At 46.5% G+C, this 25,722-nt stretch overlaps 1 protein-coding gene across 1 annotated transcript; it reads left to right on the plus strand.

Annotated features, from left to right (window-relative positions):
- Positions 1-24,563, plus strand: alg13 (ALG13 UDP-N-acetylglucosaminyltransferase subunit). The gene is made up of 28 exons (XM_042340834.1): positions 1-197; positions 1,482-1,644; positions 3,281-3,419; positions 4,204-4,307; positions 6,806-6,951; positions 7,322-7,405; positions 7,804-7,854; positions 8,157-8,203; positions 8,586-8,658; positions 9,152-9,233; positions 9,664-9,820; positions 10,609-10,687; positions 12,097-12,205; positions 12,834-12,898; positions 13,145-13,245; positions 13,817-13,944; positions 14,653-14,875; positions 15,016-15,135; positions 15,585-15,732; positions 16,481-16,607; positions 17,009-17,044; positions 17,450-17,505; positions 19,037-19,114; positions 19,526-19,691; positions 21,367-21,453; positions 21,623-21,663; positions 22,937-23,114; positions 23,646-24,563. Exons 1-28 carry the CDS (start codon positions 117-119, stop codon positions 23,918-23,920), a joined length of 3,144 nt encoding a protein of 1,047 aa, XP_042196768.1. The 5' UTR covers positions 1-116; the 3' UTR covers positions 23,921-24,563.
- The last annotated feature ends 1,159 nt before the right edge of the window (positions 24,564-25,722 follow it).

Here is a 25,722-nt window from a genome sequence, read left to right on the forward strand (position 1 = left end):
AGCGGTTGGTCGGCCGCTCGGGGAGCGCGGCTGCGCGGTCACTCGGGGAGCGCGGCTGGTCGGCCGCCTCTCGCACACCGTCGAGAGCCGGAGCTCGGGTCCCCGCGGGGGAGGCGATGGATTCGGTCTTTGTTACGGTCGGGACCACGAGCTTCGACCAACTCATCGAGTGCGTGTCATCTGACGCAGTGACCCGGGTGAGAGCGCGGCGCCGGAGCCCCTCCGGGACCGAGGCCTGAGAGCGACGCCAGCGGTGACGGCCCGCCCCTCGCCCCGCCCCCCCGCCCGCCAATCAGCAGCGGCCGGGCCTGATTGACACCCACTGCCATCCAATCAGCGGCGCCCACCCCCTCCGCTCTCCTGACTGACGTGGGCTCTGCCCAATCAGCGGCGCGCGTTGCACCCGCGCCGCTGATTGACACTCGCCCCGACCAATCGGGACAGCGAGGGGCGGGAGCTGGTAACAACAGTGTCAGGAGAGGGGCAAAGAGATGGGGTGGGGGGGAGTGGTCAATGGAATGTTTGGCCGCAGACCGCACAGTCACTACACTGGGGGCAACGCAGTCGCTGTATCAAATTATCAGATCAACGTGTTTCGCGCTGAGAGCTGCGTTGCCCACCAGGGACCTCCCGGGGGGTCCTCCCAACCCAACGGCTTGTCAAGAGGTCAATGACCAACTAGCGATCAAGTCCTTCTGGGGGGGGTGGAGGGGTTGGAGGGGTTCCCCTCGGAGCTGAACCGGCTCCACTGGCGGCCCATGGGCCGAATCCGGCCCTCCCCCCCCTCATCATTTCATCTGCCCTCCCACCCCCTCTCTTCATAACCCGTAAACGTTACGTTTCTGGAAGGGAAACCTATTGCTCACGCCACACAAGTCAACATGAAATGGCTACGGTTCCACTGGCGCAGAGGCCCGTCCGCGGGCCACCTTTGGGGCATCGAGAAATACACCGCCACACTCTGCGAGTCCGCGCCAAATCAATAGTTTACCTCCACTCGCTGCCGAGGCACGACACTCGCCAATGAAGAAAAATTCAATGAAGAAAATCCTATTTGGTTGGCCGACCAAAAAGGGTTGGCCACCACCGATATGGATCCGTGGGGTTCTGGTTCGAGCACTCTCCCCGCACGCGAGAGGCCAGGGTGAAAATTTGGGCAAGTTACCTTACTCCACGTGGGAAAATAATAATAAATTGGTCACTTCAATCCTCGACTGTTTGTGGGGACGTTGCTGTGCGCAATTGCCTGCCACGTTTTGCCCACAAAATACAGTCAATTAATTCACTGTACACAGTATCCCGCGAAGCCCTTTGAGACATCTCGAAGACGTGATAAGGCGCTGTGTCAAATTATTATTAGGATTATTATTATAATCCTTGCATTTAATTATTATATACTGTACAGCTATATAAGTAGCAAGATGTTGTTCATTTTGTTCCTATGACTCTCTCTCCCCCCCACCCCACCACTGGCTACTTAGATTCTACAGACATTGGGCTGTCGAAAGCTGACGCTCCAGGTGGGCCGGGGCTCAGTGGAGCCCAAGGCTTTCACTGGCCCAAGTTTCACTCTCGACGTCTTCAGGTTCAAGGAGTCCATAGCAGAAGACATCCAGAGCGCTGGACTGGTCATCAGTCACGCAGGTAGGCATTGCTCCCAATACCTCATTTCAACGCAAACCTCTCATCATTACTCATCCCTCTAACATTGGGGACCATCCTCGTAGCTCCACCTGCACTATCTCTAGGACCTGGGTATCTGCTTTATGTAATGGTTTAGATGGTTTCTGCTTGACCGGGCTTTATGTCTTTATGGGCACTGTCTGTTCCTGGGGACCTGGTGCCTGACTCTGCATTCAACCCATGTGATGACAGAGGCTTATCTGGTCCTGCAGTTGGTTCTCAACCAAATACCTGCCATTTAAACCTGGTTCAGTCTCAGTGCAATGAGGCAGATTATAAATAATATTAAGCACATTGTCTCCAATTTGATATTGCGCCATTGTGTGTTCACATCAGGTATTTCACCCATAATAATAATCGAATTCAAGATCCTCATCCTCACCTTAAGGCCATTCACGGCCTCGCTCCCTCCTACCTACTATCGCCCTACTTACCTGCCCGTACCCTCCATTCCTCTGGCTCCGGTCTGCTCCACATCCCCCGCCCCAACCGCCCTACCATCGGTGGCCTTCAGCCTCTCAGCCCCGAGACTCTGGAACTCTATCCCCAGTGCCTTCTCCGCTTCCTCCCTTTCCTCCTTCAAGGCCGTTCTCAAGACCTTTCTCTTTGACCTTCAGCCTTCAGCTCCGCTCTCGACTCTCTCCCCCCTCCTCGCTCCCTCCCTTCCCTCCCCTCACCCTGACCATTTCCCCCCTCCTCGCTCCCTCCCTTCCCTCCCCTCACCCTGACCATTTCCCCCCTCCTCGCTCACTCCCTTCCCTCCCCTCCCCCTGACCATTTCCCCCCTGCTGTCCAGTGCCTTGGGACGTCCTCCCGACGTGAAAGGCGCTCTATAAATGAAATCTTGTTGTTGTTGTAATCACAATCACCACATGATACATCATTAGAATATTTCAGCATAACAGGTCAAATAAAAAATATTATTAATAAATATTCTAATGATGTATCATATTGTGATTGTGATTATTATTATGGGTGCAATACCTGATGTGAACACACAGTGGAGCAATATCAAATTGGACACAATGTGCTTAATATTATTTATTATTATTAATAATAAACTAATAAATACTGCATTCTAAGTAAAATTCTGCACCACCTCCTCACTTCCTTAGTATTCATTTCTCCTGTACGTAAGATCCAGGATACCATTGACTCTTTTTATGGCTTTATTGGCCCGCAATCCTGCTTTAAGATGTCAGTATCTGCTCTCCAGATCTCTTTAAAACACCTTGGGAGAATGTTACTGTTTATTCTCCAGGATGTACCACACACACACTTTATAATCTGCAATAATAAATCCACTGGAGCAAACTCTTTGCATGCCCAGTAACCCCCACACAGACACAGACCAGAGGTCAAACCTTGGACCCACCTGATCATAGAAATTCCCAGAGCACGCTGTCCATTCCTCGCCCTATCCCCATATCCTTCTCAAGCCTCTATTTTCATTTACACATACTACTTCCTCTGGATCTATAACATTTGTATTTTTCAATGTTTTTCTTTAAAATATTACCGGTCAAATAAATGCCTTCGGTTTCCGGCTTGCTAAGCGCTCTAAAATGCAAGCGCTTTCTGCTTTCACCGTCTCCAGGTGCAGGCAGCTGTCTGGAGGCACTCGGCGCTGGGAAACCTCTCATCGTCGTCATCAACGAAAATCTGATGGACAACCACCAGCTAGAACTGGCCAAGCGGCTGCACCGCGATGGGCACCTCCTGTACTGCACCTGCAGGTAGATATGTCAGAAGGTTGTTCGTCCCAAGTCTCGCATCTTGATTTGAGCTCATGGTCTAGGCTGCGCTCCTCAGCTCAGTGCTGGGGGTGAGCGGTTCATCGTCAAGAGGCGCAGTTCTTTTGGAATGAGACGTTAATCCAAGGTCTCGGGACATCTGCCTGTTCAGGTGGAAGTTACAGATCCCGTGATTCTGTTCAGAAAACAGGTAGTTTCTCCTGGGTGCCCTGGCCAACATTCCCCCAGATAAATTGGACATGGCTGTTTGTGGGACCTGGGTGCCTGCCTACGAATACAGTCACTACAATCGACAGCAATTTCCCGCCCAGCGAGCAGGCACTGCGAGACTTGCGGGCTGCCAAGTCACAGGAAGCGAAGATGGTACGTGCTTTGCTGTACAGCAGGTCCAGCAAACATACTCCTTATTAAGCGCTCCGAGACGCTACCCACGTGGAGAGCGATATACAAATGCAAGTTGTTGTTGTTGTTGTACGGGGGGGGGGGGGCAGGGAGGGAGGAGGGGGAGGGAGATTAATACCAAAATATAACAGCGTAGTGCTGGGTGTACGTACGTTTTTTTCAAAAAGAAAAGTTGTAAATTGGAGCTTGCAGACAAAATGTCTGGGGCAAAGCACGACCTATAAAAGTGTTAGTTTGTAAGCGATAGGACCCCGAGAGGCAGAGGGCTGGTGCCATATTGTCCCGGAGCCCACCCCTTCACTGCAGGCAAAACTGTTGCTGCCGAGCCCAGTTCACTTATGTTTTTTGTTGCTTTCTGTTACAGCACACTTCCTGAAACGTTGCGAAGCCTGGACTTCGCCTCGCTGGAACCCTTCCCTCCAGGGCACCCAGAAAAATTCGCAAACTTTGTGGATAGAATCGTGGGATTTCAATGACCGAGGCAGCGGATTTTGTAAATGGACAAATTTCTTCCCTCCCCCCCCCCCCACCCGACACCACCACCCCCTCTCTCGCTCTCTCTTTCTCTTTCTTGTTCAACAACCCCCACTCCCCCCATACACGCACACACGCACACATGCACCTCTTTACACACACGCTGCAAAAACAAATAGGGAAAAAATAGATTTCCCGTGGGAATTATATCAAGCCAAGTGGAAATGGGGATGCATCCCAGAGTGTGTGTTGGGGTGAAATCGCGTAGTTTGCATTCTGAACTCCCAACAGCCAAATTTCCGCTCCTGGTCCGTTAAGTGCTTTGCCTTTGCATTTAGCTCTCCGTGAAGAATCAGTGGGATGAATCATTTTCTTTACGCTAATTTGACGTGACTTGTTCCTTCAAAGGGAAGAATTAGCAGATGAACTCGTTACCATTTTATCAGACCCCGTTAATCTGCGTCTCTTGTCTTAGCTGCTGCAATCCTGCCAGCTCATCACTATAATGAAGGCTGATTAGGAGGAATACGCTTAACTTGCAGGAACAAGCATATGGTAATTTGTAGTGTTGACCTGTAGGACGCCAGGTTTAAAAAGTCCGTGTTTATTCTCTGTCATTAAAGGTGACAGCTCTGAAACGCTGGGGATTTTACTGGAACTGTGTGTAAATATCTTTATTTTTCCAATGTAGTTTTAAAACCAATTCACAATATTAATAATAAAGTTATATTCAAACTTTTTGAGAGTTGGCTGAAGTTTTTCTTTTAAAAGGTACTTATACTGATAAAATAGACTTAAAGGGGAATTCGAGCAGTAAAAAATTGTTTAATGGATTGCGGAGAAAGAGCCAGGGAGTGGGATTAAAGGGTGGTAGGAATATGGGTAAAACATGGGAGTCCTGTAGCGTATTAGTTAGAGTACTCACCTCACAAGCGAGAAGAACTGGGTTTGATTCCTAGGCAGAACAAAATCTCAGACAACTTTCCTTACTCCACACACTTCCGTTTACCAAGCAGTAAGTCAGAACCCGTCTGTAGTAGATTGGTGGATCGCTTTCCGGGGGTCATCCTATTTTTAAAAAAATTGGTTACTCAATCCACAACTGTTCATGGGACACTGCTGTGCGCAATTGGCTGCCGCGTTTCACCCGCAAAATATACAGTCAATTCACTTTACAGTATATTCCGTGAAGTCCTTTGAGATGTCTCAAAAGACGTATTAAGGTGTTATATCAAATGCAAGGATTAAGTTACTAACGCATACTGTTATTCTCTTTTCAACACAACTTGCTTGCATCATAATAACTCATAACATATAACTTTGGCAATTAATTCCACTAAAATTTTCACTTTCAACTAATCCCCCACCCCCACAAACTCTGGTTTACATTCATTCGATAGTAGTTTTCCACATGGTGGAATAGTATGAAGAGCATTCAATTTAATATAATGCCTTCCAGATTAGGAGGATGCCTCAACTCCAAAGCATTTTACACAGCTGGCAAGATGGGTGGGGTGGAAGAAATGACCGACCACACGATGAGACAGGCAAACACTTAAGTCTTGAGAACAAGTCGGAGGGACTCCAGGATGGAGTTCTGTGGGTGGGGTACAATGGGTGAAAGCTTGCCCACTGATGGTGGCTTGGTAGTTGCAGAGAGGGTGGCAGAGGTAGGGTGGGGCGGACGCACTTGAACGTGAGGATAAGGATCTTGAATTCAATACTCTGTGGTATTGGACCCCCATCGAAGCTGAAGGAGGATGGAGGTGATGGGCACCTGGTGTGTGAAAGGGCATGGGTTGGTTTGCAGCCTTCTGAATGGTCTTCAATGTGTGTAGGGGGTGTGGTAAGGTCTTAGAACAGTCAATGATCAAAGTAGATTTAGAAGCCCTCCCCCCACCCACCCACCCAAATGAATCCCACCCATCCAAAGGAACTAAAATCCATCAGGGGAGCAAAATCATTTTCAACACATGCATATTTTTGAAAAAAAATGCTCTTTTTTTCAAAAAAAAACAGAGAGAGAGGAGGGAAACAATAAATAATGTGGGATTCCTGGACAGAGAACAAAATGAAGCGATTTGCATATTTAAAACAGATCCAATAATATATAGATAGATGTCTTTTTGGGGGAGAAAAACTGATCCATTTGTGGGCTCAAAGGGGGGCAGGAGGGGGGGGGCAGGTGGGGGGGAAGGTGGGGGCAAAATTGCAATCAGAGAGATTCGATGCACCTGATTTGGCTGTTGTTGGGCACGTTCACAGAGCGAAAACTGCCTCCTCGACCCTTTACTGTGTGAATGAGTGAGTGAGTGAGTGTGAGAGAGAGAGAGAGAGAGTGTAGTGTGTGAGTGCCAATTGGAAAGTTAATTCGGTTTTGGGGCGAGAGAGAGAGAAATAAAGAAAAGTTCCAACAAGTGCAGTGATTGAGTGCGGGTATATAGGCGCTGCTGAGCGCCTGGGGGTTGATTGAGGTGTCTGATGGCGAGGAGTGGACATGCAGAAGGGGTGTAGGAAGTACTTTGGACAGAAGTCTCTGAGCGAAGTGACGATGGACGAGTACCTGAGCAGTCAGGGGCTGTACCGCAAACTCACAGCCAAGGACGGGTCCTGTCTGTTCAGGGCCGTCTCTGAACAGGTGAGAGACCGTCTCCATCCCTTTAAACCCCTTTTCCTTCCTTTTTTTTTTGGAGGCTCCAGAAGTGCGTTGAGATGCAGTGCGTATTTTCCTTCCTCTCCTCTTTCTTTCTCTCTCTCTCTCTCTCTCTCACTCTCTCTCTCTCCCAATTCCTGGGCCATTCTATTTAAAATAAAACAGTTTATTTTAGTTTTTATGCGAATAAACTTTTTTCTGTGTATTTCTCCCCCCAATACAACTTTTGTTGCACCCACATCTCTGGGGCGCAGAGCATTCGGTGGTCAAAAAATTATAAGAGTGGCTTTGGTGTTTTTCTCCCCTTTTTTTTCTTCCTCAATAACTTCTCTTTTTTTTTTATAAATCTTTCCAGTTGTTTCTGACGCAGATCCATCACTTGGAAATCCGACGAATGTGCATTACCTACATGCGGGTGAACCCCAGCAAGTTTGAAGCAGTAAGTGGGGGTGTGGGGGGGACTTTGCTCTGTGAAAGTTGATTTGTATTTTTTTATTTTCCATCTCCTCCCAAATGTGGCAAAAGTCGTGGAAACTTAAGGCAGTTAAACCTGAGCACAGAAAACAGGGTGTGGGGGGGGCAAAAGTATTACAATTTGGGTTTTATTTGAGTTCTGCGTAACAACGTGTGAAATTGAGTATAAGGCACTGTGGCACCTGTTCTCTCTGCGTTAATTCATCTCAAAATGGTCGTGTGTTTGTGGGCAGGTGAGTGGCCTTTGGGGTGTGATTGGGAGGGGGTGTGGACTGGGGTCGCACTGGAACTGCGGACTCGGGGGGTTGTTGGCTTTTTGGGAATCACCAGAACTTGTTCTCTTCCCACCCATTATTTTCCCAGTTTGTGGACGGTTCCCTGGAGAAGCGCTTGGAACGCCTGGAGGATCCCAAGGTAAAGGTGGCTGTGTGGGTGGTGGTTACTGTGTGTGCACTGAACCACGTAAGTCAGAGAGAGGGAGAGAGATGTGCCTTGTGTGGGGGCTTATGCTATAGGTGAAGGATGGAGAAATCACCCCTTCAGGTCGGTAATCGATCTTTAGTGTAACCTCTGTCTGTGCCCAGGGCTCCTTGTTCATAATGACACTTCTAGTCGATAAGGTGCTTAATGGTGAGTGAAATACTGTATCGTTGGCGGTGTTTATTGTCTGAGCTTTATAAGCTTTGCATTAAAATGACCTGTTTGTGTTTTGGCAGGAATGGGCTAGCGTGCTGGAGATCAGTGCTCTGTCATTGATGTACAAGTAAGTGTAGCATTCACTTGACAAAGGGCTTTTACTGGGGAGGGGGGGGCTATTTGTGATTTGCCGATGCAAGTCGAAATTGTGATCTGTTTGTGAAACTAATTCCACAACCTGCAATCTCTGGGTTTAACAGTATTTCTCAGGGGAATGGTGTATATCGAGCGATGGGGTGCAGAAACCAGTCACTAGCTAGCGGACTGAGGATGGAATTGCCCTGGGTTGGGGAACACTCCACAGAATAATATTCTAATCACTGACAAAACCATGAGCCTTACTGAGCCTGTAGACTTTTTTACCCCTGGAAAAGAGGGGGGCGGTAGAGACATAAAAAATGTCAAGAAAGTGTTTATTTTTAATCCTTTTTTCCCCTTTAAACCTTAAGATGTGATTTTCACGTGTATCGTTACCCTGGAAAGCCACCCACGCAAGTCACCGATAACGGGTTTGAGAAGAAGGTAAAACATGTTTGTGTCTCACCATTGTAGCCTTGTTACCGATGAACATGCTTTAGAAAATAAGCCATAACGGTGACGTGGATAGAGCTGCTGGTTCAAATCCTGGTTTCAGCTGCGGCTGACTGGGGGGAGAGAGAGAAGAGGGGCTAAACTAGCCGTGGTCTTTCCATATTTGGGGAGGTTAGAAACAGCCAGGTGTTCTGTTCTTGGTCCCTCTACAGCAGTGGTGGCCAATTGAGCATCTGGTGGGCAGGAGGGGGAGAAAAGATCTACCCTGAACAGAAATTAAATTAAATTTTTTTGTAATTTAAAGGCTTGACCCTTCTCATTGAGTTGGAAGGGGTTTACAGAGAGAATTGTGGATTTTGTACCTGACCCTGGGAGACCTTGCCACCTACCCGATGATAGATTGTATCTATGGGTGTATTTTTGCCATGTGCCTAGTGCCAGCCACCAGCGACTCGCCTCACACTTTTCTCTGCTTTCTTTGAAGATCTTGCTGTGCTGTTCGAGCAATGGCCATTATGACAGCGTGTTCACAAAGCAGTTTCACGGAGCTGCAGCCACTTGTCAAGGTGGGTTCCTCCCTCATGGCAAACCCAACGGCTGATTAGCTTGGGGCGACCGATCCAGTCTCATCTCAAAAACTTGCTCTTGTGGATTTATCTGATATAATACTTGCATTTGGTACAGAGCTGTTCATGTTGGGGTAATGTCTCAAAGCGCTTCACAGGATAGATTGTAAAGTGCAATGGGAGTATGTAGCAACCAATATGTGCATAAGTGTCCACTAAATAGCCATTAAGTGACTTGCATGCGTGGGAACAACAAGATTTCATTTATAAAGCGCCTTTCACGTCGGGAGGACGTCCCAGTAAGGGTATTAAAGGTTATGGGGGAAAAGGATGGGGATTAAAAGATCTTGAGGAACAGGCTTGATGGGTTGAATGACCTTTACTCGCCCCATGTGTGATTGGTGGGCCTGACGACAGCTTTGCCTTTCAGCGGTCGTGTATGAAATCCTGTACCGGGATGTGTTTGGGGTGAGTGAGGAGGAGCTGACAGCTGCGGTGGAACTGTTCCGCAGCCACTCCAAGAAAACCAGGCGGGAGAATATTTCCCAGACCAGCGAGGAGCCGGAGAACTCGGAGAAGGAAGCACGGTGTGTTGGGGTCTTTGTCCTTTTAATCAACTTAGGAGTTGACGGCATATGGGAACCTGTGCCTTGCAATGGTGTTGGCACTTCAAAGAATAGGACTGAATTGTACATTGGAACCTTAGAATGTTAGAGCAATAGAAACGGGCATCTCAGAAAATGGAACTTCATTTTTAACATCGTTTCTGGGCACCCAACGACAATATAGCAGGTTTTTTCCTCACCCTGTAATGACTTGATGCACCGCCCTAGCTTACAAGCTTGAGTTCTGCTTTTTGGGAAGTGGGGGGGAAGAAAGAGGCAAGGGCTCAAACCCTCAATTTTCCTACTTGGAGGTTATGATCAACTGAGCCAGGCTGGCTGCTTAAGATGCTTGTTTTTCAATTGCAAGCATTGGTGAATCTTGAGATCAGGTTTGGGACAGTGTTGGGAGTGCGATTGAAGGGGGGTAAATTCAGAACGAATCTACACAAACGCTATTTCAGTGAGTGAATCTGTGGAACAGGCTCCCGAGGGAGACGGTTGAAGCAGTAAGATGGATTCCTTCAAACACAAATTAGATAGTTTTCTTTTAAGAAATAACATTATGGGATACAGCACATAAGGAGTTTGCATGTGACTTCCAGGAAGATGGAAGGCAAACTAGATGGACCTTGGTCTTTTTTGTCCAATATTTCTTACGCCACCTGGTAGCTTTATCCCCAGAAATTGGAATTGTTTTTTTTTCTACTATTGCCATTTGGCAGCTACACAGTGGGTCGGAAGGTAAAGAATGGTTTTGCTTGCTTGTACAGGAAGGATCAAGCAGAAAGCAGTGACCATGAGAATGCCCCAAAAGACAAGCCATCCAAGCCTGGAGCGGTGGATGTAAAGGTATTTAGAACTTCAAAAGAATTCAAGTGATTTGGGGGGAGGAGGGTATGAAGTATTTTTTGCAATGGAGAGACGCAACACACCTACCTCACCTGGTGTCAATGTGTAGTTTCCAGCAGTGTCACTGCAATAACTTAGTTTTTAACATCTTTACCTTATTAAATGTGTGTTGGTTTCTGCAAACGCATATGGGTTCCACTGGGTCAAGTGTCCCATTCTCTTAAGAAATGTATTAAACAGCTAATAATAATCTTTGCATTTGATATAGTGTTGTATCATGTCTTTGAGGCATCTCAAAATGCATGTGAACAATTTCTGCTTAAACCTATTAGTGCAATACTAGAGTAGAGCTGCCATATGTAGAACACGTTATCTGACAATGTTTTGTGACTACAATATTAATAATCCTTTCCAATAGTGTGATTGGAAGCTCTACCTTTGCAGAAATTGGTCCATTGGGTTTGTTAAACTTCTGGTGTATTTGTAGTACAAGTGAATTTGAATGAACTGTTAAGTTTTTGCTGAATAATGTTTCTTTTTATTAGGAATGTGGAAGTGCCATGTTAGCAGATAGCTTAATAGGTAGCTATATAACCCCTTGCCTGCTTACAGGAAGACTTGTGTTTTCATGTGAATGGGATTTGTTCTCATGCAGTCTATCCACAAACAACTTTTGCAACTGAATAAAGATTTTTAACTAAACCACAGCCACCCATTGGGTTACTTTTGGGAAATGATCACTGTTGGGCATTGTTCTTGTTCTTTCCCCGTTTGTTATTAATGGGGCAGATTTGTCACCTTATTGTACATTCCTTTAGCCAAACTTCAACCTCATGCACACAAACAACTGGTGTTTTCAATGGGTGTTTATTGATGGAGTTGCACACCTAAGGCTGCATGTGGTTGTTGCCACCCACCCTGGGAACCCACCAGCATTGGCTGGAAGAGTGGGTGAGCCCAATCTCTCCGCTTCAGATAGAGGGGGTTTGACTTTCATTTAATACAGGACATCTGTCTTCCCTGCTCCACAGAGGTCTCAACTGGATATAGGTTCCATCATGTGTGCAGGACCCTCTACTGGACAGAAGTAAGAACATCTGGATTATAATGTACACTTTGTCTCCCAATAAGGATGAGATACTGGGCAGCTGTGACTTATAGAAGCAGCTTGCACACAAATGGGTTTCTTTTTAGGAGATACAATGCCTTATTTTGGGGTTATCCTCTCAAACACTATAGCCTTAAAGGTTGGGGAGTCACCTGGAGCTCTATTCATACTGTGATTAGCACTTATTTCAATCCTGTTTTTGTTTGAAATGCATTATGGCTGTAAGTAGGTTAGAGGTCCCTCTATGCATTATGGCTCAGTTCAGTGTGTAAGTGTTGGGTGTCTTGATTCTGTTTTTCAGACCACAGATGGCCCTTCAAAGATGCCGTTCCCCTTTAAAGTGCTGAAGGCTTTGGATTCCGAGATCTACCGCAACGTGGAGTTTGACGTTTGGCTGGACAGCAGGAAAGGTATAAATTGAAATGGCTTTGTTGTGATTGGGGAGGGTAATTAATGAAATTAAAAACAAAATGTGCAGAACCATTTTGGATCATTCAGTACATAATATACTTGTCTGAAAAAGTGCTGTTTAGTGTTTGGAATGTCAATGTTAACTTTGAAGACTATGCATTCAGAGTGTAAACTCCATTCCAGTCAACTTGACTATGCATCGTGTAGTGGCCCAAGCTGACCTACAGCTATGCAGTTAAACTAGAATTCACACTTGTCCTGAGTTAGGTAAACCAACGCAATGACTGGCCTGATTTAAGTGTCCACATTGATCTGCCTTCTTACTCTGGTCTCAGCTTGGCACAGTTGACAGCCACACTCCAATGGAGGAGCAAGCCCTGCATTGTTAGTTATGCCATTCTTTTTCGATGAGACTTGGCCATGACCTCAAAGTCCCCAATGTAAGGCTTGACCCTCGACATCTTCTGAAACCAAAGGCAAGAGTGCCACCAACTGAGCCAAGCTGACACTCTAGATGTGTGGGCAGTTTGCTTTTTATTTGGCAATCGGGTGAGCAGAGGGACACAGGAACAGTTCTTGTAACATTAGATTTTACAAGGTTATTAACCCATCGTCATCTTGTTACAGAACAGCAGAAGGTGGACTACATGATGGTCTCCGGAAGGCAGTACTGTTTAGGAGACAAGTGTCAGGTGAGTGACTGGTTTGAGAGTCAGATTGACAATATCAGGCGTGTCGACCAATTTTAAAGCACTTAAGTAAACTGGGATCTCTGACCACACATTTGGTCATCTTTGCATGCCCCCCCCTCCTGAAGTTTAGATGCCTGGCCAGAAGTGTCCAGTGCAGTTGCTCCAATACGAAAAGCACTATTCCAATGTAAATTGCTTTACAATTGCTTTTTGTTTCTGCTAATAACAAAGCTCATCTCTCTACAGGTTAAGCTTGATCAAGGAGAAAAGTACTACAATGCTCACATTCAAGAGGCCGGGCAGGATGGGAACTCAGTGACCGTCTTCATAGAAGAGCTGGCTGAGAAGTTAGTATCCCCATCTCCTTTTACTCCATTACAGGCAAAATGTACCAGCACTCAGCCAGTCAATGGCAAAGTGTGAAATTGGTTCATCTACACTGCCTCTTGCTGGCTGTGGTCCTCTCCCTTGTGGACTCCTGTAGCTCAGAGCTTAAAGCACTTGTCTTGCAAGCGAGAGGTCCTGGGTTCGATTCCTGGGCAGAGTGAAATGTTGGGCAAGTTTCCTTATTCCACGTGCCTCTGTTTACCCAGCAGTAAGTGGCAACCTGGTTGTTAGTCGATTGCTTTCCTGGGCGTAATAACCCCCCAAAAAATTTGGCTATTCAATCTATGACTGTTTGTGGGACACTGCTGTGAGCAATTGGCTGCTGCGTTTCACTCACAAAATAGTCAATTCACTTTTCAGTATACTCTGAAGCACCTTAAAACATCTCAAAGACATGATAAGATGCTGTATCAAATGGAAGAATTATTATTGGGGGTGGACTTTTTGGACTGTAAAATCCTCTGATCGAGGAAAGCTGAGTTACTGGAATCATTGGCAAAGTTAATGTTTTTATTTCTGACTTGCCTGCAGGCACACTGTTCCACTGATTAACCTGAAGCCTGTGACTCAGGTGACTCCGGTTCCTGCATGGAATATGATGCCCAACAGAAAGGGTGGAAACTACCAGAAGATGCCAAGTGGATATGTTTCTGAGTTAGGTTAGTAATCGTCGAGGACACAGCCTCGGGTCTCGTTTCAAATGTACTTTGTTCTCAATGGTACGGAATTTATACCATGTTTCCACTCCCATGGGTCAGAGTAGCTGTCGTTTTGAGACGTTAAGCCTTAGTGTCCTGTCATTGGGTTGGTTGGATGTTCAGTTCCTGTGACTACTTTGCGAAAGAGAATGGAGTTTCTCCTGGTGTCCTGGCCAACAATTCCTCTCTTGATTTCCCTTCCCCCCCCAGGTCCACCAGTAAGATTGGTCCTTCATTTTATTGCTGCATGTGGGACATTGCTGTGTGCAAATTAGCTGCTGCATCTGCCTACAAATAGTCACTGAGCAGAAATTCCCTGTGAAGTGCTTTGAGACGTTTGCCTACAAAATGATCGTTGTACTTTACAGTACATTTCTTGTCATCAATGATAAAGCAAAGGTTTAATAATAAGGCATTTGAGTCGGTGCCTTTCATGTCGGAAAGATGAGCACTTCAGGATGCTCTGTAAAGTGTAGTGATTTACTTGTGGGCAGACTGAGCTAATTTTTTTACCTCTTCATCTGTGCTTCAATCCTTCACAAATTACAGCACAATCCTGTTATAGCTCACCATAGTTTACTTCTAATACTGCATTAGAGTTGATTGTGATTGAATTATTGGTCCAGCAATTTACTCACCAAGTGCTTTCTGTTTCCCCCCCCGTTACAGATCTCGATCCCAAATCTCGCAAAAGGTTCATAAAAAAGATTCGTGGGAAGGAGATCTTCATGGCGTTCGCTTACGGCCGAGGCCAGGCCCTGCTCCCCCCTCGCCTGCAGCACAATGCCCCCCCTGGCAGAGGGCCCCTCCCTCCTCCCCAAAACCCCAACTTTGTTCAGTACGACCACCCCCCACCATCCAGAGCTGGGAGAAGCAGCTATGGACCCTCCAGGTTTGTGAGCTGACGGGGTGGGTGGTTTGTGTGGGGTGGGGGAAGGAAACTAGGTGGGCTTCAGTTTAAAAAAAAAAGAGAAAGACTACTAAAGGCCAACTTGACCAAGGTCTTAATCTCTCCTCTTCCTCCCCCACCAGGAACCAAGCCGGTCGCTTCATGAACCAACGCGGCTTTGTTAACCCTGACTACACGTGTGCATACTCTGGCTGTGGGAAGCGAGGTTACCAACACTATGACAACTTCACCTACAGATCCCGGTAATGGTCCCTTTTAATGCATTTAGTCTAATTATATATCAAACTTAGTAAGCAATGTTCCTGCAGTGCTTGTGCCTAGTTTATCATTGGAAATCCCGGTGGCACTTTGCGCTTCCAAGCCTCTTGCCCTCAGTGTAACAGTGCAGTGGTTTCCTGGCTCAGTCACCTGCATCTATTACTTACCAGTTTCCAGTGATTTAAGTTTTGTTCATTATTCATTCAAGGAGAATGAACATAATGTTCTTGACTAGGAGTGGAAAGGGGGGCTTCTAGTCAGTCTACAGCAACTTGCACTTACGTAGAGTTTTAATGAACTGAGCCTGAAGACGGGCAATATTGCTTTTTCTAGAGGGTTTCTGTTCCATCTGTCTAAGCCTCTTGAAGATGTTTTTCATAACCTGATTGGTATCCATTCTTTGTGAATGCATTTTCCCAATTGCTGTGTGCAGCAGAAACCGCAGGCCTGTGCAGTACGTGAACAAGGATTGCCAGTACAGCTACATCCCCGAGAATCCTCAAGAGCAGCGAGCCATTGAGGAAACCATGGGTTTCTACCAAATTGAAGAAGGAAATGAGCCAGGCTATCATCCCCTCCACGTGAGTCTGATCCACAGGAAAAGCATAGACAGCAGGTAGATAGGGCTAGAGGTGGCTCAGCCTCCAGACCTCACCCACTTAAAGGTGAGCTGTAGATAGATGGCTGAGACCTCCTCACCATACAAACAACTTCTCTCCCTCCCTCCCCCAATGTTATCTGTGATGGCTTTAATAATAATGATGCTTGCATTTGATATAGCTCTTTTCACAACTTCTAGATGTCTCAAAAGACCTTCACAGAACACACCGAAGTGATCTGACTATTTGTGGGTGGAACACAGCAGCCAATTGTGCACAGCAGTATCCCACAAACAGTTGTTGATGGAATGACCAAATCACCATTATTATTATTTTGAGGAATTATTATCCCCAGAAAAGCGATCCGCCAATCGACTAACAACCGGGATCCTAGTTACTGCTAGGTAAACCGAGGCATGTGGAGTAAGGAAACTTCCCTAATATTTCGCCCTGCCAGGAATAGAACCCAGGTCTCTCGCTTGCAAGGCGAGTGCTCTAACCACTGAGCTACACTGAGCCACAAGATGCTGGGGAGGCGGCCATTTTTTGACGCTGGCAGAGAGGCTATGCCTGTCTTAAAGCAGACCGACCGCTTCAGCCCACCACCCCCTGAATATTTTACCCACTACCTACCCACACTCTATAAATATAGCATTGTATTGAGCTAGCCAGTAAATACTGACTATTCATTAGAAAATTGTGCTTGAAACAAGACCTGCTTTTACCCCAGGAACACTCAGCTTCGCATCCAGTTGTGCCAGCTCTGCCTGGGTACTGGGTGCCCAGGAGAGGGAGTCCAGGCTCCGGCAGCAAGCCCATCAACTCTTCTGAAGAAGCCGAGGAGCGGGGTGATGGAGGTGAGTGGAGGGACGCAGTGTGGGGAGAGCCGTGGAGGGAAGCGTAATCGTTTTGCATTGAATGGCGGGTTTTACAGCACGTGGCTCCAGTGGGGTTGGGACACAGTGGCTGCCTGTGCTGTAAGCCTCTAATCTGAGTGCAAGTGCTTTCCCATTTACCCTCAAAATACAATCCCTACACTTTACAATATATAGTGTAAAGCGCTTAGACATGTCCCAACTACTCGTATCTGTAGCCAGGACACACCAGAATAGACTGTTCTCAGCCCTGCTAGAAAAAGATTCCATCTAGAGAGAGCTTTGGGAGATGTTCTTCTTGCTGGTGCCCAGTATAAATTGTGACTATTTTATATATTGATGACTGTGTGAATGTCTGACACAAATGTAATTTCTGACCTTAGGTGAATATCATGAAGACTTCATTTATGCAGCAGCAGGTTGGTGTGATATCTCATAGCTAAGTTATAGTGCTCCCCAACTACTGTTCCTGTACTCCCTTCATAAGCCGTATGAACATGGTTTTGGGATGGTCACAGGTAATGGTGGGGGGAGAGAAGGGAGGCAGGACTTGTTTAACCGCCACTGAACCCAGATGCACTCACATCTTCAATGTGGTTTATTGTACAAGGTGACCAAAAAGTCTTATTTTTCAGCTATTTTATCTTAAAAAATCATTTACAACTTATTGTAATATTATCATGACTTATTGGTCACCCTGTACATGCACTAAGTTGTCAAAAGGTTTGGTATATTAGTACAAATGTTCTGAGTCAGTTTCCCAGCACTACTTTCCCTTTCTTGTTGCCAAAAACCTGCAATAAAGTTTCTCTCTTGATCACCAGATCCTGTTTATTCTGACCCAGATGTGTATGCGACTGCAGAGTCCACAGCCAACCTGGTAAGTGTGGGGTGCTTTTCAAAGGATTGGTTCCAAGTCTTCATTTGTGAGCCTTTGTGTTTAATTTGAAGCGACGATCAGTTTCCTACAGCACAATCTGTTTTCATGATCTTAACGAGTACAGCATCTGCCTGTGTTAAGAGACCTGGTGGTTAACTTTGTGCCCGATAACTGCTGATTGGAGTCATCCTGAGTTACTATAGAGGCAGAATCTATTGGAATGTGGATAGATACTGAAAGAAGGTGGTGAAATGGCTTAGCAATCTACTGCAATGTAATAAACTTACAGAACAGGCTCTAGCTAAATGGCTTCCTCCTCTAAATACCTCATTGACTCTTCCTCCACACTGGTCTTCTTGGACTTCCCAAAGGGGTTCAAGACCTTCAGTGTGAGTTGCTGGGAAGCTTGTTCTCTGGTCTGGAACCTGCCTTGAGACCACAAAGGTGTGAGGAACAGATGCTGACTGCAGTGCCCAGGGCAAATAAAGCTGTTACGCTGCATTAGCAGATGGAATAATTGCTCTGTCAATGTACAATTGTGTAACTGGAGGTGGGTGTCCAAGTAATCAGAGGCCTTTATTGGACTTATTGTAATGCTAAGAGGGATAAGTTACCAATTTCTGATTTGATATTGTACAATTCTAAGCTGGGGCTGACTCATCTCTGTCTGAAGTATGGATAATAGCTGCTGGCTTCAGGCTTTAGGTTTTACGCATTACTAACATCTCATTGCTCTTTGATCCACGTGGTAGCCAAGCTTTAAGTGGGAACATATCAGAGGAAGTGAGAACAGCTGGGAGATTGAAGGCAGGAATCTTGGCTTTGGTTCTGATCTTGTACATCAATGACTGGTCTTCACCCAGGCTTTCGAAGCCATCAGAACCAGTCGATTTTAAACTGAATTAAAACTGTTGTGGGATCCTGGGTTTCCAAACGGGGGCAGAAAATACAGGAGGTGATGATAACTTGTTGGTTAGACTGAGGTTGAAACGCCCATGTCCAGTTCCAGGTTACTCAACTGTAGCAAGGATATCTAGGTCATGTAAAGAGCACAGAGGAGGGTCACTTGCAATGAACTGGGGGGGAAAGACTTTCTCTATGACTAGAGAAAGTGGGACTGTTTTCACCAGAACACAACATTGAGAGGAGACCTGATGGAGGTGTTTAGTTTGAGTGGGATTTTAATGACATTAATGGACAAAGTTGCCTCGTTCCCCTACAAACAGTCACTGCACTTTGTCTGTGAATTAAATGCACAAGTTGGCCTCACCTTATGGACAGCCTGGTCATCAGAGCATCGCGCTGTTCAGGCAATATATCGTGGGGGAGGAGATTGTTTTGAAAACCAACGTAACAAATCCCTAACTCACAAATGAAAGGGCCAAAATATACTGCGTCTCTCCCTCTAGTATCTTATCCTGTACAGTGTGCACTTATTAATAAGATTATATTTCTGAATCAAACTTGTACCCTAGTAATGTGGCTGTGATGCTAATTGTAACACTGACTGACTGCTTGGTTTATTTTGCAGTCGATTCAGGAAGAGACCTCTGGTGCAGAGCCTCCCCAGGAGGGCCAGCTTGGCAATCACTTTGCTTACTCACAGCAGGTACGCTATGCGCTCAGTGGAGGCTCCTCTTGTTTCTGGTCTATAAACCAGCATTAAATGCCATCAAAATGTCAGTAACTGTTTGCGCAAACCAGCTTGCTGCACCCTCATTTTACTGTCTGTTCCTTCCTTCCCCGTATTGTGAAACATATCAGCATGTGCCTGTTGTAACCAGGTGGGCAAGATAGTTTCTTTCTCTCTATGTAGAGGGGGAGAGGAAGTGTGTACAAGGTCACTAAACCCTGGCTGCCCTAATAAACTGGTGTAACAGCCTGGATGGGCTGAATGGCCTCCTCCTGTTCCTTTTATTGGAAAAGGCAAGAGCTCCTGACCCACAATCTCCCAAATGAGTCCTTCACTGTGTATAAATTGGCTACTGTTTTGCCGCTAACGGACATTGTTTTAATCTAGGTGATTGGCAGTGTGCCAGTGGCTTCAACCGGTGTCAGTGCAGTGCCCATGGCTGGCTTCTCTCACTCGGCAGAAAGCTGCCAGACAACCATGACCTTCAGCAACGCATCTCAGCAGCCTGGCATGTCGCCCATCCTCGTGTCACCTCAACCAGTTGGGAGACCAGGTGTGAACATGCAGCACAAGGCGTTCGCTAGTTTGCTCCGTCACTGCGCTAAGACTGAATGAAATCTGTAAAGTGTCAGTCAGCTGGGTTTATTCCTTGGTGCTGTTCCCTTGGGGATAAAATCACTAAGTCGTACAGCAGCTTTGTCTGCGATTGGGCTAAGGTTGTGTTTTGGTGGGGTGGGGAAGTAGTCATACTTCTTTCCACTTTCCCCCCGCACCTTCCCAAAATCTCCCCACCCTCCCAATTCATTTTGCTAAGAAACAGCCCAAATTGTTCCTAGGACTCTCTCTTTACAACATGGAGAGAAACTATATTGAGTAGGGAATTTTGCCACCAGTCACTACGCTTTACAGTAAATCCTGTGAAGTGCTTTGAGGCGTTGTCCTGCCAGTGCGAAAGGTATTGGCTGCAAATCCTTGAATCAATAATGATTCTTGCAGTTTCCAGATGTCCAGTAGATGTTGCTCTTCTACTAGCCTTGCAATAAAGTGGCTGCAGCCAATGTTTTGTTGCTTCTCACCAGCGCTGGTGGTGGGAGGGGGGGTCACCTTTAATCTTGGACAGATATTCAGATGGAGAAAATCTTCTGAATATGCTTAACATTTCCCCCTGGCAGACTTCTAGTCTCCATATGGCCAGGTGTGATATTGTGGTGGGAGAAAGAATGAAACCAGTGTTTCAAGACCTTCCTCTTTGACCATGCCTTCAGTCACCCTCCTACCTCTGCCCTCCCCCACCACCCAAGCTCAGGTCCAAATCCCTGACTGTCCAGCACCTTGGGCTGTCCTCCTTACGTGAAAGGCGCTGTGTAAATGTAATATATTGTTTGTTAACTGGGGCTTGTTCTATAAACCTCTGTCCAGATCAAGTTGAGGAGTAAACTTCTGGTCCAGATTAGAGAGGGTTTGTTTTTTTTTGGTGGAGAAAAGTCTTCTGTTTTCATGCTGCAGTCTGTTTGCAAATTCATGTTTTGTGGCTGTCGAGCAGGACCTTAAGCTTTTGTGTAACAGTAATCATTCAGCAGATAGCTTATGATTTATGTTTTTTGCTTCGATGCTCACTCAGACTGCTTTAAATGTGTTTGGTATTGCGTGGTCAGAGCCTGTTATATAACACAATGCTTTGGGTCCATTAAAATCAGTCCAGCCCCCCCAACCCTGTAAATACCCACAGGTCAGCACTTTGCAATCATTAGACCATGCAGTACTTGCTGGCAGGAAGCTGAATGGTCAACACTAGCATCTCACAAGGTTTTCCAGTGGCTCCTGGAACATGGCTGCTATGTTGGTGGGCTTTGTGCCACCTGCAGGAAAGCCAGCCAGGCCATGGGCTAATCCAAGGGAACGAGGCCAAAGGACTGTGGGATGGAGTTCCGAAAGGTGGGGAGGGCGGTGGGACATGGAGCAAGCCAGAATCCCTGAGTGGACAGCTCGGTGTGGAGTTGCACAGACCCACACAGTTTAACATCATCTGCCTGTGTTTGTGCACCTAGATCCCAATTAGAAGGTCACAAGGTTTTTAAGTTACAAACCTGTGGGGTAGATTTTCTTTGCCGTTTGGCCACAACTGGCTGTTTGTGGGTTTCTGGCCAATCAAGAGAATAGTCAGTGCTGTTCTGTGAGCTGCTGCTTGGCACAGTTGAAGTCCTTAAACTTGTCCTCGTTGCGTTCAGGGCCTGCCAACGGGATGGGAGAACCTCTGAGTCCTCCTGTGCTGCCACCGTACTCCTTTGACCCCAATGGCAACGACCTCCCACAAGGTAAGACCCTCTTTCCTTCTCTTCCGCCCCCCCCACCATTACACACTCTCCTTACCCCCTGCCAACCACCCACCTTTTCCCCCCCCCCCCCGACAGCACCACAGTTGCTCAGTGTGAAGAGGTTTAAGTGCTGATTGTTCTAACCAACTTTTGCTTTTACTCTTTCTAGATAAAAAAGTTGTCCAATATTACTTCAACCTGGGTCTGCAGGTCAGTTTGGTCACAGCTAATTGTATTTACATAGCACCTTTGCGTAGGGTGACGTCTCAGAGTGCTTTGGAGGGGAGGAGTCAGAAGCCGGGTGGAGTGGGTGAGAAATATAGGGAAGCGTGTTTGAGATGGGACTTGAAGACGACAAAATTACATTTGTAAAATTCCTTTCACGTCGGGAGGACGTACCAAGGTGTTGAGAGGGGAGAGAAAGAACATAGGCAGAGTGAGAGGGAGGGAGTTTAAGGTTGGGGGTAGAAGATTGGAGCTAAAAAGCAACCTTCCCTCCTTCCAAATCATCCACCCCCCCGGTCCTCGTGATGAGGTGGTGCTCTGTGGTTCGCTGCCTTCACCTGCATTCAGTGAAAGGAATTGGGATCAATTTTTGTCGGCAGCCATTTCAGCTTCTGTGGGTCTGTGCATTGTCAGTCTTGGTCAATTGGGTTCCACTGTAAAGCTGTGAGTACGTGATCTTGGCTATGATTGCTGGCCAGGAGCCCGAGCCTTGCCTCATTGGCAAGAGGTTGGGAGAAAACTCTTTGTAACAAATCCTAGAGAAACGGATAGTCCCTTCTCGCCCTATGTAGGGAATTGCTGTAAAAGGAAATAGATTTTCAAATGCAAATTTGCTTGCTTTGTAGGTAACATTCTTTTAAAGACTCCTGTGTGTGTTTCTGTGTACTCTATATAGTGTATAAAAGTATCCAGGGAGGTTTGATTTCTTTTTAAACTTTGTTTGAATCATTCCTTCATTGTGGAGTCCCGTAGCTCAGTGGTTAGAGCACTTGCCTAACAAGCGAGAGGATCTGGGTTTGATTCCCGGGCAGGGTGAAACATTGCGAGAGTTTCCTAGCTCCACACACCGGTTTACCTAGCAGGAAGTAGGAACCCAGTTGATAGTCAAATTGGCGGATTGCTTTCCTGGTAGTAATAATGCTTCAAAAATAATAATTTGGTCACTCAATCCACAACTGCTTGTGGGACACTGCTGTGTGTAACTGGCTGCTGTGTTTTGCTCACAAAATAGACAGTCAATTCACTTTACAGTGCATCCTGTGAAGCACTTTGAGACATCTCTGACTGCGCTTACAGCCACCTCCCCCCCGGCTCAGTCAGGCTCCAGCACTGTTGAGCGCTCTGAGGCGCTACCCTGTGTGGAGGGTGAGGTGCAAGTTGTTGTCTCAAAGGCATGATAAGGCGCTAATTCAAATGCAAGGATTATTATAAATGTCAAATTTTTGACGCTATAAAAATGCAAGTTCTGCTCCTTCAGTGTTGCAGCCAAAGCTACTGGCAGTCAGTGTATGTGCAGCAGCCACCAGCAGCGCAGGATATCTACTCGCCTTTCCCCGGACCCCCTCAGCCCACAGACCACTCGCCCATGTCACAGCTGTATGGCGAGGTTGGGAGGAGTGAGGAGCATCACAGCCCTGTGGACTCCGTGGGCAACGGTAAGTTTTTAACACTTTCATGTTCTCTGCGAGGTTAAATGCTAGAGAAGGGGGTGAGACTCGACGGGTTTGGTCAGACCCACCCATCCCACATTTAGGTCTGTTTTGCAGTATTTCTTCACTCAATTTAATTCCTCAATGTTCAGTCGTATTGTGATTTTTGCTGTTTTCCAAATCCCCTTGTTGTTGCTTTTCGCCCACAAAATATAGTCGATTCACCTTTCGCAGTATATCCTGTGAAGCGGTCTGACACGTCTCAACGACGTGATAAGGTACTACATCAAATGCAGAGATTATTATATTAATTTGAATCTCACTGTAGAAGTAGCTTCTAAATGGCTTCCAGCAATGTGTCAGCCAGACCATAACACTGCCACACAGCATGTGAATCGATGTTATCTTGTACACAAAATATAGTCATTTCACTTTACACTATGTCCTGTGAAGCGCTTTGAGACATCTTGACGACGTGCTCGAGCGCTGTATCCAATGCAGAGATTATTGTTGATGGGGATCTAATGTCTCTTGCAGGTTCCTACCTGGCAGCTGAGCCCCAACCTCTCCCCCACACCACGGTGTACTACCCAGTGCTGACCGACCCTTGCATCCAGACATCCATGTCCACCTATGATCCTTGCATCCCTGTGGCTCCCACCTTCCACTACATGGGACCCTGGTATCCAGTCAACCAAATGCAGAACAATTCCTCTCCGCTCCAAGCCATGAGCTGCCCAGCACCTCCTCCTCCGCAGATGAACTACACACCTACCGGCCAACCCCAACCCCCAAATTATGTACCTCACTGAGGTGAAGGGGGGAAGGGAAATGTATGTCTAAAAGATTTCCTACATGGTTAAGAGTAGATCACTGTCCACTGTTTGTTCTTCCCCTCTTCCTGTCCCCTTTCTCTTTGAAGATGTAATTTATTGGAGGTAAATTTTTGGGGTTCAGACCAGCTTGGGCATGCTTGCCCTTCATCTCTCGCCAAGCCTTACACTCACTCTGTGAGGTTCTCTATCTCCGCTCTGGGCCACAATTTGGGGGATGTTTCTTCTCTGTCGCTGTCTAGCGTTTGAGTTCTCAGTGGTCATCTCCTCGATGACGTTCTTCAGGTACGATCTCATCTCCACCCCCTCCCCATTAGTCACTTTAATCCACTTCTGGGTTTAGCTGACGTACAATCAGTAAACTTCTACCTCATGCTGAGAAACACTCGGGAGATTGAAATGTCAGTTCCTAGTTTGTGATCCTTTCGTGAAAGGTTTCTTCATTGGAGATTTGTATGAGCGGGAGAGGAGACTAGACCTAAAGTAAGCTTTGGCGTCTTCCACTTCATTGTGTTGGGCGGGAGATGTTGAGGGGTTTGGTCTGTTGTGACCCAATGTGGTTTCCTGGTCTTTTGTCACGCGAAGGTTGTGGGTTGTTGTTTATTTAAAAAAGAGGGAAAAAAAATTCAGAAAATAAACATTAAGCAAGGCAGCATGTGTCTGTGTCCTGCTTTCAAAAGACCAATGGCTCATGTTGCAGCTACAAACTGCCGTCCCAGTCACCTCGCTCAGTGGCATTGCGCCCTTAAAGTGTGTGTACTTTATACACATGATCTGTTCGCATGTTACTAATGTAACATGGAGTCCTGTAGCTCAGTGGTTAGAGCACTCGCTTTGCAAGCGAGAGACCAGAGTTCAATTCCAGACAGGGCGAAACCTTGGGCAAGTTTCCTTACTCCACACAGAGCCTAATAATCCCTCCAAAAACAATAATAAATTGGTCATTTTCAATCTACGACTGTTTGTGGGACATTGCTGTGCGCAATTGGCTGCCGCGTTCGCCCACAAATATACAGTCAATTCACTTTGCAGTGTGTTCTGTGAAGCGCTTTGGGACGTCCTCCCGATGTGAAAAGCACTGTATCAAATGCAAGGATTATTATTATTATTAATGTGTCACTGACGTGTTCAAGCTTGTAAGCTGTACCCAAGAGCGATCGCCTTTACTTTCTGGGTATGTTCAGCACTGGATCACGTAGTCCCAATGTTGACTCAGTCATTCACTCAATCAAATGCTCAGCAACAACAACTTGCATTTATGTTCATTTCACGTAACATCTCGGAGCGCTTAACAGAGCCTGACGTTGAGCCTGGAGGAGGTGACCGTAGACAGTCGAGGAGAAAGGTCTTGAGGCACGATGTGAAAATGGGGAAGGAGTATGGTAAGGTGAAGGGACCTGCAGAGTTTGGTGCCTGGTAGCTGAGAGCACTGGATCTGCTGATGGAATAGAGATCTACGTGCTTTGGTGCAGTGCGTATAACATTGATGTGACTGATTTACTGAATGTAGTGGCTATTTGTGGGAGGTGAGCACAGCAGCCAATATGTGCCCAGCCAGAGGTGAATTTATTTAGTGGCAGGAGAAATGCCCTCTCTAGCATTAGTTGTGGAGACTTGACTTTTTTTTTCCTTGAAAGTTTTGTTTTCTCTGCATATACTGAATTGCCTGGCTTCAGCGTCCGTCTGTGTAAAATCTCAAATGTTGAGACCTGAGGGCACAGCGAGCTTATTGAGTGAGATTGGGCAGATTTAAAACTGCAAAATGTCTCTTCGACACCCGA

Source organism: Callorhinchus milii, unplaced genomic scaffold (genome assembly GCF_018977255.1).
Source record: "Callorhinchus milii isolate IMCB2004 unplaced genomic scaffold, IMCB_Cmil_1.0 Scaffold15, whole genome shotgun sequence".
Taxonomy (NCBI): domain Eukaryota; kingdom Metazoa; phylum Chordata; class Chondrichthyes; order Chimaeriformes; family Callorhinchidae; genus Callorhinchus; species Callorhinchus milii.